General features: G+C 39.2%; 1 protein-coding gene and 1 long non-coding RNA gene across 2 annotated transcripts in view; both read left to right on the top strand.

Annotated features, from left to right (window-relative positions):
• Positions 1-13,981, top strand: part of GPR143 (G protein-coupled receptor 143) — a 32,829-nt gene that overhangs the window by 14,591 nt on the left and 4,257 nt on the right. Inside the window, exons 5-8 of the mRNA XM_063444278.1 lie at positions 57-166; positions 4,296-4,404; positions 7,014-7,131; positions 11,465-11,717. Of these exons, the coding sequence (XP_063300348.1) occupies positions 57-166; positions 4,296-4,404; positions 7,014-7,131; positions 11,465-11,717 (590 nt within the window). The remainder of the gene's footprint in view (positions 1-56; positions 167-4,295; positions 4,405-7,013; positions 7,132-11,464; positions 11,718-13,981) is intronic.
• LOC134588532 (uncharacterized) lies at positions 12,184-13,324 on the top strand. The gene is made up of 2 exons (XR_010086641.1): positions 12,184-12,238; positions 12,280-13,324. It is a non-coding gene; the product is annotated as an uncharacterized LOC134588532 (long non-coding RNA).

Here is a 13,981-nt window from a genome sequence, read left to right on the forward strand (position 1 = left end):
AGTTTTTTTTTTAGGTTTTATATTACAAATACAATAATGAAATTATGTTTTTATAGCTGTGAAAATGGATTGGAACATGCCATTCCTCACTATGTCACCACATATGCTCCTCTCCTGCTTGTTTTGATTGTGAATCCGGTCTTGTTTGCAAGGACGGTATCAGCAGGTAAGCATGCTAAAGGGTTACTTCACTTTCCAATATTTTGAATATTATGTTTATGTATTCACAATTTTTTTGATCAATTATGTATTTGTGAGGTGTGATATCTTATCCCACAGAATTGGTTTGGCTGTGGGTGACAGGTGGTTGTTGTGAAATGTTGGAGCATGGCAGGGGTAGGCAACCTTCAGCACTCCAGATGTCGTGGACTTCATCTCCCATGATGCTTTGCTAGCATTATGGCCACAAGTGCATTATGGGATATGTAGCCCAAAACATCTGGAGTGACGAAGGTTGCCTATCCCTGGAGTATGGAAATGTCGAGCTACTGAATTTGTTCATATTCTCTGTTTGTGGAGTATAGTCATGCAAGTAACTGAAGAACTCTAATGATGGTTCAATAATAAAATAATGGTTACAAAGTCTATAACTTGAATTTACACTTTTCCTAATATATAAAAAAGAAGTGAAATCTATTAATTTCAGGGGCAAATGTTACTTGATCGGTTTTCCTTCTTTAGATGGTGTATGGAGACCCTTACATCTGTTGTACTGGCTTGCTGACATCTTCACTGTTGGCTATAGAGGGGCTAAATGCTAGGCATGTGCATGGGGAAAATATTCGGCTTGGATCGGCATTCCGAAATTCGGGACTTAATCAATTCGGGACTTCGGCAATTCGACACTTCGGAACTTCGGCACTTGACCACTTCGGAACTTCGGCACTTCGGAACTTCGCCACTTCGGAACTTCGGATCTTAGACACTTCGGCACTTCGGCAACTTCGGCAACTTCGGAACTCGACTTTTGTTGCAGCCGCTTTGTAGATAACTCCCTAATTCCCACAGTATTAGGGAGTTATCTACCAAAAGGCTAAAAGACCTAAATTGGTCTTTCAGACAAATTTACTAATACTAATTTAAAAATTACTTAGTATTAGTAAATTGTGCCCCTACTCGCAATACCGCGAGTAGGGGCATGTCTATTAATGTCTATTAAACAGGGGCATGTCTATTAAACAGTGAGCAGCCTGTGGCTGCTCACTGTTAAAAAAAAAAGGGTCCCCCCTCCCTGAGCGAGTGGGGGCCTTAAAGTAAAAAAAGGGGGGAGGACCTATTGTCCTTCCCACCGGCTCCCACCCCTGAGCGGCGGTGGGGGCCCTAAATAAAAATTGGGGAGGGGGACCTAATGTCCTCCCCCTGACCCCCACCCCTGAGCGGTGGGTGGGGGCCCTTAACAAGAATAAGGAGGGGGACACCCCCCCCCAGATGACTAGGGGTCCCCAAACCCCTAGTCACCCCCTCCCCAAAAAAATAAACTCCTACCTACCCCCCTCACCCTAAAAATAATGAGGGGGGACCATTTAAATAAGTACCTTTAAAAATGAAAAATAAACTTAACATTCAATGTTTTCTTTCTTCTAAAATCTTCTTTTTTCAGCCCCAAAAAAGGCCAAATAAATATCCATAATAACCGACGCAATAAAAAAAAAAAAAAAACGAGCGTAAAAAAAATAATCCATCTTCACCCTGCTAGGGCTCTGCGCAGACTGAGCTCTGCAGGGCGGGGGAAGGCTTATAAAGCCTTGCCCCGCCCTGCAATTAGGCTCAGGGCACTCTGATTGGTGGGTTTAAGCCATCCAATCAGAGTGCTCTGACAGGTAAATGAAGAGACTGACAGGTAAGTCTCTACATTTACCTGTCACAGCACTCTGATTGGTTGGTTTGAAATCTACCAATCAGAGTGCTCTGTGTCATTTTACACAGCGTGGGAAAGTTCTTTGTAATTTTCCCACGCTGTGTAATTTGACTCATAACTCTCTGATTGGTTACTTAAGCCACCAATCAGAGTGTTATGAGGAGGACAGGGGTTAAATATGTATTTAGGGCCCCCGCCCGCCGCTCAGGTGTGGGGGCCAGGGGGGAGGACATTAGGTCCCCCACCAATTTGTGTTTAGGGCCCCTACCCACCGCTCAGGGGTGTGGGCCAGGGGGGAGGACATTAGGTCCTCCCCCCTTACTTTTGTTTAGGGCCCCCACCCACCACTCAGGGGTGGGGGCCAGGGGGGAGGACATTAGCCCCCCCAATTTGTGTTTAGGGCCCCCACCCACCGCTCAGGGGTGGGGGCCAGGGGGGAGGACATTAGGTCCCCCCCCCAATTTGTATTTAGGGCCCCCACCCACCGCTCAGGGGTGGGGGCCAGGGGGGAGGACATTAGGTCCCCCAAAATTTTTATTTAGGGCCCCCATCGCCGCTCAGGGGTGGGGGCTGGTGGGGAGGACAATAGGTACTCCCCCCTTTTTTTACTTTAGGGCCCCCACCCCCTAAGGGAGGGGGGACCCTTTTTTTTTTTTAACAGTGAGCAGCCACAGACTGCTCACTGTTTAATAGACATGCCCCTACTTGTGGTATAGCGAGTAGGGGCATAATTTAGTAATACTAAGTAATCTACTTAGTATTAGTAAATTTGGCTGAAAGACCAATTTAGGTTTTTCAGCCTTTTAGTAGATAGCTCCCTAATACCGTGGGAATTAGGGAGTTATCTACTTATTCATTCCTGTCATTACACTGACTGGCTTAGTAACTTACATTTTATATGAATGTATGTTACTTGATTGTTGGAAGTGTTGCAAATGCTTACAGCTGAATCCTGTCTATGTTTGTATACTTTTTATTTGAAATTGTATACAGTATAACAATCTTCTTCTTTCACTGGGTAAGTATATTCGTACTTAGGCAATACTGTGCTTCGGCACTTCGGCACTTCGGCACTACTACACTTCGGAAATTCGGTAATTTCGGCACTTCGGGACTTCAGCAATTCGGCACTTCGGCAATTCAACTATTCGGACATTCGGAAGCACCCGAATGTATGAATTACCTGAAATTCGGCTGAATTTTTATTCGTACCGAAACAAATTGCACATGTCTACTAAATGCCCTCTTCAGATTGACAGTGGATGAGAGTGGCCACCCCACTTTATTCCAGTCAGAAACCGCTCCAGATTAACCCCTTAAGGACACATGACATGTGTGACATGTCATGATTCCCTTTTATTCCAGAAGTTTGGTCCTTGAGGGGTTAAGATAGGGAGATATAAATACATCAATATCTTAGCAATCCACAGTACTGCACTAAGGTTTGTAGGGAATACACACTCTGAGAAATGAATTATATATATATATATATATATATATATATATATATGTGTGTGTGTAGCTTGAAAATGTAATCTGATTAATGGTCTGAAAAATGTTTCAGATGTTTGATAAATATATAGAACATTTGAGCATTTTGTTATCTAGCTACTATATAGATAAACTACAGTCAATGCGATTTGAGGGCTTGGGCCACTTTGTGCTGTGCCCCCACCATACGATGTAAAGGGTTGGTGTTTTATGCCAGTCAAATGTTCACAGCATGCTATGAAGGAAAAGAATGAGGAAATGATGATGGATGATTTTTTAACCTGACCAGAGATGGGTATTTCTCTTCTCTTTTAAAGATGAGTAAGGCAACTAGCGTGAATATCGTCTACCTCAACTTGGAAAAGCAGACTTAAAATTGCTGAATTCAGTTGCTGACATGTTTCCATCAAAAGTCAGTTGACAAATCAACATTAATAGACTATATCACATGGAAGATGTTTCAAATTTGATTTCAATGAGTAGAAAGCAGTGCTCATTCTTTCTCGAATTTTATAATATTATGTAAATTACAGGTGGTGTTGGTTTGGGATTGAAAATGTTCATTAAATATTTTGTGTAAGAAATTCTTAACTTATTTAATGTGCATGAGCTCATGTACGCAAAGAAATAGAGTATTCTGAGCATTGAAATACCCATATATATTGAACCACACATATACAATGTTGCTTAGCAGAAGTAGCCAAGACCTACACTTTCATTTTCTAGGAAAATATCATTGTAGTTTTCATCTGCAGCATTTCCGCTCTAAGTTCTAAGCACACGAATGCCTAGATTAGGTATTGACACGAATATTTACTTATCAGAACATATGCCAGTCTTTAGGTATCAATATCTGGTCCTTGTTGTATTTGAAGTAGACTTAAAACAAATCAAAGCTTCAGATATAATCAGATATCATGTAACATTGCTTTTTATAATTTCATAGTTGCCTCTCTACTAAAGGGAAGATCTGGAATTTATACCGAAAATGAAAGACGTTTGGGTACAGAAATTCAGATCCGTTTTTTCAAGATCATGCTGGTGTTCGTCATCTGGTACATCTGAGTATTATTTTACTATTATGTAATATGTAGAGTCAATTTGTAATGGGAAGAGGAAAGCTGGTCCCTGGCTCTAGACTCACAGTCCATGGCATCTGAAGTATTAACAATAGATTATATAAAGGAGGTTCACAACCCATCAACTTTCTCCTCGCAGGACTTTGGCGGCCAAATCCTCCCAACTATTTTTCACCAACTCGTCACATAGCCACAATTTGTTGTTATCCTTCACACACAGGTTCTCCTTTTTGCTTTTCCCAATTTAGCTTACCTTCTTCTGGCTATTGCTAGCCAAAGGTTCAGAGAGGGACAAAGTCACCAAGCCAACATGAACGACTCAACCGGACTCAACATAAATGCTTAGAACGTATCTACTACCTTACAAGACAAAGAAAGCTGGTATACTATACCCAGCTTGCTTCTCTAAGCCACCTTCCTAACCACTGGAGTCGTAACCTTAATCCTGAATCAAAGGAGCAAAACAATAGGGATTCCTAGATTGTTTCCCCATAGAGCCCATCTGGAACCTTTGGCAACTGTACTCGTACATTCAGTAATTATGGTAGTAAATGTACTCTTAATCACAGAAAACTGAATACAAACTTATTTATAAAAACAATAGATTAGAAGACCCTCCAGGGTGAATAATAGAATGCTATAATGTTATAGAATAAAACTCCCATCATTCTTAGCTAGGTAAACCTAAGCTGAGAGTGATTGCATCTAGAATCTGCATTATCTCTAGGGTCCACATTAGTTTAGAAGTCTACCGATGGGGGTAAGTAGTTAATTAATGAATATATATATATATTTGTAATTGCAACATTGGTACACCATTGAACCCACAATGCAAGAATAATTCAAAGGAAAAAGTTAGCCAATTTTGCAAAACATGGCAGGTAACCCCAGATAGAATCAACCAAACAAACACATTTCACAGAAAGTATATATGTAAATGAAAACATAGCTTTTAATAATAGAACAAGGTCAATAAATGAATATTGTAAGAGGGTAGCACTAGAGGTTAAGAAAGTATACATAGTATTAGTAGTCAGTGTTATTAAAGCAGTGCTGTGAACCTCCCCACCCCTGAAAAATTAGTATTTCATAAAGATAGAATCTAAATGAAACACTCATTTTGACTGTGTTGGCATTTCACTAAAATTCCAACTCAGTCAAGAGGTACCTTGAGAAAAAATAGGGACTACTTTGTCTCTGTATATTTCCTATGCCTGACAATTCTAGACACTACGCTACCGCTGTCTTCAAGTGTCCATCCCCCAAGGCATCACCAGTGACTGCTGCAGGGAATTGGCTCTGTCTATGGAAGAAGGTTCCATGATCTCGCATGATCCTCATGCTGTACTCTCTTGCGTCCTTTGATGCGCACTGAAACGCCTTTACCTGCCCCCTGGCCTCTGGACCCCCAGTGGCGATGTCACCGTCGTGGCTCTTTGCTAATTCAGCATAGTCTCCAGACACATCCAAGAGATAGGATTTATTTTAGACAATGTAACAATTGAGACATCAACTAGTAACAGAGTGAATGAAATGTAGTAGTAAGCAAAGAACGTTCTCAATTATTGCTGCTTATCATTGTCTGACAGAGGGAGAAAAAAAAGAAATGAATCTATTTCACTTGTACAGGCTCAACCACAATGCAAGAACTCAAGCTATAGTTGGTCTATACACAGGATTATTTATTAAAGTAAGCATTAAAAGTACATTTCAAATTTATGGCCAGAGTAGCCAAAAAGAAAGCATAGCTATTAACTTAGAGAATTGTTCCAATTATTGCTATTTTGACCTCAAATTTTAAATTCACTTTGAATTCTCACTGTAGTTGATAACCCTGATAATCTTTTAATGAAATAATAAATAACCCAATTTTTCTTATAATCATAAATACTGTGAAGAATGCTCTTCCTTCCTTCAAACAGAATCACATTTTCTGTCATGTGAGCACATGGCTGCCTTTAATCGTTTTTGCTCGAAGCTGATCAAGAATTCCAACTAATTTATTCAGCTCTTACATTCCTCAAAGTCAGTGATATATGCCAGTGATCAGTGTTCTGTTATAGGAGAGAATCTTCTAACTTTTTTTTAATCACACAATGGATCATTTATTATTAGAGTGGTCCTCTCAACAAATCGGGTTAAAAAAAAATAACGCCAACGTATTAATATTAATTCTATCTAACCAATATAGTTAGCTGGTACAACAGATCTGGCAGTTTCTTAGTGAACATGTTGACATTTTGAATATTAAACCATAAGTGACAAATACTATTTAAAGAGGCAAGGAAGGCCGTGATGTCAGGATTCAATATGAGAAGCTCCTAGTTCTCCACTTTTTTGACAATGTGTGATCAATGCCCAAGAAAAGCAAAGGTTATGCACAAATGTTTTAACATTTTCAAAAGAAATGCTAAAATTCTAATTATTTGCACAGTGTACAAGTTGGCATTTAAAGTGCTATACAATACTATGTAGACAATTTGTGAGATCAGTGGACTGCAAGAAAGAAAAGGAAAATCGGCAATTTATTATTTAAAGAAATCTGCTGTTAATGTTGTTATAAGCCGTGTTTTGTCTCTCGTCAGTTGGGCAGCCAATATCATCAATGAGTGCCTTTTGTTCTATCTGGAAATGCAACCAGATATCAATGGAGTGCTGCTGAAAAATGTGAGGAATGCCGTACTCATCACATGGTTCATAATGGTAAGTCAGGCATGATTTCAATCAGACTAGACAGTATAACTAATTAAATATGGTAAGTCTGGTCACTTCATGTGTTTGGAGTAGTAAAAACAGAAAATATAGCTAAAAATAGCCAGATCTCAAAGGCTCTATAATTGGCTTATTAATATTTATGAATTATTAATATTTATAATTGGCTTATTAATATTTATGAAATGAAAGTGAAATCCTTCCATTGAATGTCCTGTGTTATAAGCTTTTTTTTTTATATACAGAAGCTACTCAATGCATTTAAAAATGTTCTACCCTTATCCAGGGCTAGATTAACATAGAGCTAATGGAGTAGAAGCTCCAGGTCCACGCACATTTAATAGGCTCATTGATTTAAAAAAAAAAAATTACAAAATCTTTGTACTACTTTCTATTTGTGATTGCTATGTGCTGAGGAAAATTAGTATGGGAACTTAGGAGGGATGTAGAGAAACAAAACTTGTGTGGACTGGCTGACCATAAATTAGTTAAAGGGATTCTCTAGTGCCAGGAAAACAAACCCATTTTCCTGGCACTAGAGAATCCAGAAGTGCCCCCCTCCCATCCCCCATCCGCCGGCAGGGAGACCTAATGTGCATGCGCGGCAATCGTCGAGCGCACATTACACCTCCTCATAGGCAAGCATTAATCAATGCTTTCCTATAGGGGTTCCGGTGACGCTGGAGGTCCACATGCATAGAGTGAGGACATTCAGCATCATTTACACGACCAAAAGTTGTCTAAGAAGCCGAAAGTCCCTCTAGTGGCTGTCTGGTAGACAGCCACTAGAGGAGGACTTAACCCTGAAAGGTAATTATTGCAGTTTATAAAAACTGCAATAATTACACTTGCAGGGTTAAGGGTGATGGGAGTTGGCTCCCACGCCACTTCAATGAGCTGAAGTGGTCTAGGTGCCTACAGTGTCTCTTTAAGATAAAGCTGACTTTGCACACTGTGCACATACTGTTGTTGCTTCTGTCTCTCTAACAGTGTGGCATGTCCCCTTAATTCTACACTCACTACATCCACCTTCCAAGGGAAGGAGAACAGTGGACAAGAGAGTACTGCGTGACACCAGGGAACTGTCCCTAGAAAGCAGACAGTGACAACATCATTTGGCACACAAAATTAGAATCTAACGATTAGATGTGGACCAACCAATAACACCTCAATGCTCCCCCATAACATGTAACAAATTATAAACAAAGATTTTAGTGATACAAATAAAATATGTAGAAAAAGATGATTGGTAAATATAAAAATTGTGTTCACTTCAAACAGTTATAGGAAGTGTGTAAGCACAATACAGAAAAAATGCACTATAGCTTTACAACCACTCCCAATGTACTGTTACTTTCAAACCTCTTGTATATGAAACACAATAACTTATTTTAATATTCCTTTATGAGTGGTAATTCCCAGAAGCTCAAAAATGTTCAAACGCTTTATGGAAATATAGGAATACCGAAAAAAAGAAATATATAGCATAAAACCCTTCTTATTACATACACGGTAAAAATAAATTAAAAACACAATGTTGTTGGGACTTTGTGTGCCTCAGTACCAAGTTCTGCAGCTTAAAGGGACTCTATAGTCACCTGAACAACTACAGCTTAATGTAGTTGTTCAGGTATGATCTATAGCTCCCTGCAGGCAATCTAATGTAAACACTGTATTTTCAGAGAAAATACAGTGTTTACATTGATTGATAGGAATACCTCCAGTGGCTGTCACTCAGACGGCCACCAGAGGGACTTTCTATCATGCAGGGCCCTAAAAAGGCCCTGTACACGTCAGACGTATTAAAATACGTCTGACGTGTGCAGGAGAGAGAAGGCACTGTGTGCGCGCCTTCTCTCTCCAGCCTGTCAGCAGAGGAGGGGGCGGGCAAAGACCGCGACCTGAGCTGTCAGTCAGCTCAGCTCGCGGCCGCGCACACCGCACGCATGCGCAGTAGTGCGCTCAGGACTTCAGAGGGCGGCATGAATGCCGCCCTCTGAAGTATGTGCGCATTTGTGGCAAAGCCGCGCATGCGCACAAGGGAGCAATGACGCTTCCAAACGGAAGCGTCTGATTGCTCCCTGCTTGCGCCCGCCTATTTCATCATTTTGATGAAATAGGGGGCGTGGCTTCACAAGGCCCCCTGGCGCTGGAACCAGGTGAGTAAATTCGGCTGCCTGTAGAGTCCCTTTAAGCAGTCCTCATTGTGTACCGTTCACTGTACCATCCACTGGACACTATTTTCCCCGCTTGTGTTTGCCTTTTGAATGCTGAAATTTGATCTCGCCAGTGACCAGAGTTGCTTGCAAGATTTTAACTTTTACAGCTCTGAAACAGCTGGAACTCAGGACCACATGATAGCGTACTGACGTCACTACTGACGCATTTCGCCTAAGGAACCAGGCTTGCTCAAAGCGTGTACTGTCACGATCCACCATTCATTTTCTTTAATACACTGTCCAGTTCTCATTTAACCAACTGATTCCCACTTTTGTTTTTATCAAATTCCGAAAAGGGATAAGATCATTTTCAAATAAAGTTCATTCTGTTGTATATCCGCAGTGATAAAAACACACCCTACATAATAACACCCTACATATAAATACCCTTCTATATCTTCTGTAGTCCAGTCAGATTGATGATATTACAGCTAACAATCATCTTTTATTGGATATTTTCTTTGTACAGCATCATTCGACACATCTTTGTCAAGCTCAGGGTGTCTGCCTAGTTCACGTTTAGTTGGCTGGCCTGCAAGCTATTTTAACTTTTCTAATTCATCGTGCAGACCTGCTCCCTTTTTCCAGGCAGGTCTGACCCTTTTGACAGTGACAGTGTCATGGCCCCTTTTACCGTGCCCACTGACATCAGGATTCACTGGATGCCAATGCTGGGGCCGTATAGATTTTGTTGAGAGATGAAAGCAAAAGATTAGGGTATGTGTATGCTTATAAATACATCCTGTGAGTTTCCCTCCGGCACCACCTCTACCAGGTATATGTCACTTAGGTTAAAATTTTTAGTGTTTTCCGTTAAAAGGATTCTGTAATTTGGTCCTTCATAATTGTCAGCACATGGTCCAATTTGCTTTTTATTTGACATTTTTTTTATTTCTTTATTTTTGAGCATCACATTATAATAATAAACATATGACATAAGTATGGGAGACTTCAACAGAAAATGCAGGTCATACATCACAAAAGCAGTGCACTATTTTTGTAAATCAAGCAATCAGAGATCTAGAAACAATAAAAACGTGCTTGGCACACATAGTATCTGAGACAGAACCATCAGTGTTTCCATTGTCCCTAAGGAGCTAAAGGAAAAAATGCTATAGTCTGACATCACAAATCTGCATGAATGGAGGTGATCATAGAAGTGCATATATATGATTAAAAGAACGTGGATTAACAAAATTATGTAGAGTATATGCATATAGTGCTCGTACATGATGGGTCTAGAAAGTTACGAGAGGCGCTCGTGACCTAATAGAGTGCTCCTCTGGGGACTATGCCTCGAGAATGGTTTACATTTTCCTGCACAGAGCTGATGCTATAGGCTCACACATGGGCCCACCAAGCACCTGTCTGAGCACATAGGTCACCATTTCGACATTCTGTCACTGGCGCTGACAGGCATGCGCTGCATCCATAGAAAATGGAAAATTAAGTAAGGTCATTGTGCACACAATGGTATATGGTATTCTGGATATTTGTGATAGGGAATTCCTATGTACTATAAACATAAAAAAACATCATAGGGCAATATGTATACAATAAAATGATAATACAAGATAACTTGGAACACTCACAATGTTTAGAGCCCCTATAAGTCAGCTCTAATCAATGCTGTCATTTTCATCAATATAACGGTTAAAAGTGTAGATGTATTCATCAGCCAGTCCTCCATGGCTCGTCAATGCATGATGACGTCATTCCCATATTGGCATCATCCAACTTCTACCCGTAAAGCCCTCAAGAGTCCCAAAAGCAAGATGGCTGCATCTCCACCTCCGGGTGCTCAATGGACTCATCATAGCTTCATCCATGCCAATCAGAACTAGTGATCAGGGATACACTTGCACATTTTTTAACTACAAAAATAATTTTACAATCAGGCATTGACACTGGGAGCCAGATCATAGCTCCAACTATATATGAAGAGCAAAAATAGAAAGCACTATAAAACAATCTCCTACACTCGGTATCATCATCCCTTCTAGTCTAAAAAAATATAGCATAACACTTCAGGACAGGTTGAACGTCACGGTGCTACAGTGTAATGGTTTGCTTTTGCTTCTATTAAATTCTTGTTTCTGTTTTAGGGAATACTGAATCCTATGCAAGGCTTCCTCTTTACACTAGCTTTCTATGGATGGACAGGATGTCATATAGACTTCAAATTTAATCAAAAGGAAATAGTTTGGGAGCCGATATCTACATCAACTGTTGGTGAACCAACGCACAATGGTCATATTACTTCCTTCCTGAACTATCCTGGTTACATCCAGAACCCAAACAAGACTGATTTGGAAAATAGCCATCAAACTGATGAAGCACTTGGCATGCTCTCTGAAGGTAATGGGATAATAGCCGAAAGACTAAAAAATAATTCCCCAATCTACCAAGGCTATTAGTTATCAGATTGTGGGTTCCCATCCAATTATAATTCCCAACATGTCCTTACTTTGTTGCAATAGTCAGTGTGGCTCTAAAACTGTGAAAGATGTAAATGCTGCACTGACGTGGATGACCAATGCATTATGCTACACTTGTGTCCTATTCTATAGAGGGAATTAATACGGCAAATTCGGACTATGATCGCAATGACCCAGATAGCAACCTTAATTATAGACAGAAGTAGATTTTGCTTACATAGTTATGTAGTTAAATAGATTTAAATAATCACCCTGTATATTAAGTTTAAACTCTTTAACTTCACAAACCTATCTAGATAAATGCAGAAAAGCCCATTGACACACTTAGACTCTGATGACCCAATTTCTCAATAATAAGGTGTGATAGTTCCACTGATAAAAATTGCATATTTTACACCTACTGTAAGTTTAGTTTCTTATAGACACAATCTTTTTAAAATTGTATTTCCATTAAAGTATTATCTGTTTATTCCAATCACAAGAACCTCCAAGCATTGGTTTGGTCCATTCCTCCTCTGAAATAGAGCTTTGGTTTGGATGGGGTAAAACATAGTAAAAGTCTTAACCCAAAGCACCAGGTGACAAAGGTACTCCAAGTCTGGACAAAAAAACAGAGGCCAAACTCAAAACAAAAAAATGTCTGTCTCTTCAATGTCAGAAAATTCCACACTATATTAAGCCACCATGACCTTTCACACTTTACAGCAGGGAGTCTTCACAATTTTGTCTTGATGACATAACAAAAATTCTTGCCAACTACAATCACAATACAGTTTTTCCATGTATCATTGTTCTCTGTTGTTATTATTATTTCTAGGTTTAATACAGATCACTGCTCTGCAATATCCAGGTAGACTTTCATATGATAGCCCTCACTCAATTAAGAGGGATGCTCTTTTTTGTAGCTACTGTTTGTACTGTTTTTCTGCGTTGAGCACATTGTATGCTGTTTACTAGACAGGAGATGACAATTATTAAGGCAATTAAAGAAGTATTAGCAGATACAAATAACACTCTTGTTTTGTCTTCCTGTCCTGTTTGAGACTAATGGGCAGTTTGAGATGTTGGCCCATCCAGACATAACTCCAACCTGCTTTAATTTTGCATTGGCGCATGCTAAAAACATATAATCCAACATATCATCACATGACTGGTTTTCTTACCTTCGTAAGGATGTGAATCATCTTGTCAGACATAACCTTGACACAAATAATAATAAGTCATAGAGCATCTATTAGGTAAAATAACTAGAACCCTATGTATACATAAAATTGATTATCTTTATAGTCTTCCCTCTACACACCATGTAGGGCTTATGAAATCTTTACATTCTGAATAGTGCTTTAATGAAGGGCTCTCTGAAAATAACATTCTTTGAATTTGAAAAGCACTTTAATTTTAGAATTGTTTGTTCTGAAACTGTTTGCAGTATTCTACAGAGAAAGAAATGGGTAAACAAATTGTTACTGTCATACAAAATAAAATATTTTCATCGGAACATTTGGCAATAAATGTATTTTACATAAACGTAGTGTCTCTCTTTTTTTCTCTTAACATATTTGTTAAGATGCGTATAGAATGAAAAAGATTAAAATTAGAATAAAAAGGGTATCATTAAAATACATCTGCATCTATATGACTATATGAGTAATAAAGATCTCTTAATATTCACTTTTAATTTGTCCTTAGGTCAATTAGTGTCCAATGAGTGCAAAAACAGCTGTGATCAAATGTTTTTTTCAGTTGCCCATAAAGTCATTCTACAACCCCTTAGCCACTGTGATATAATGTATAAGTAATAGATTTCATATATCTAATACAGAATATAAAACCAATGCTATTTTTTTATCAATGTGACCCTAGATTGTCATTTATGAGACACATAAAGTATACGCTGGGTCCAGCTTATTTAGCATCCACTGCACGTCTTAATTGTTTATGTCTAACTGCGAAATGACATGTGGGTTTGTACCTCTGAATGTATGCTGCATAAGGCAATATTCTATTAGCAGAGACCAGAACTATATCTATAGGAACATTTATATTCAGTTACAAGTAGGGATCAACTGATTATTGGTTTGGCTGATATTTAACATTTTGGCAATTATCGGTATCACCTTATAATGATACAGATATTTCTGATAAAGCGGGAGGCAGCGAATACTCAACACACACACACACACT

Source organism: Pelobates fuscus, chromosome 1 (genome assembly GCF_036172605.1).
Source record: "Pelobates fuscus isolate aPelFus1 chromosome 1, aPelFus1.pri, whole genome shotgun sequence".
In the NCBI taxonomy this organism is placed as follows: Eukaryota; Metazoa; Chordata; class Amphibia; order Anura; family Pelobatidae; genus Pelobates; species Pelobates fuscus.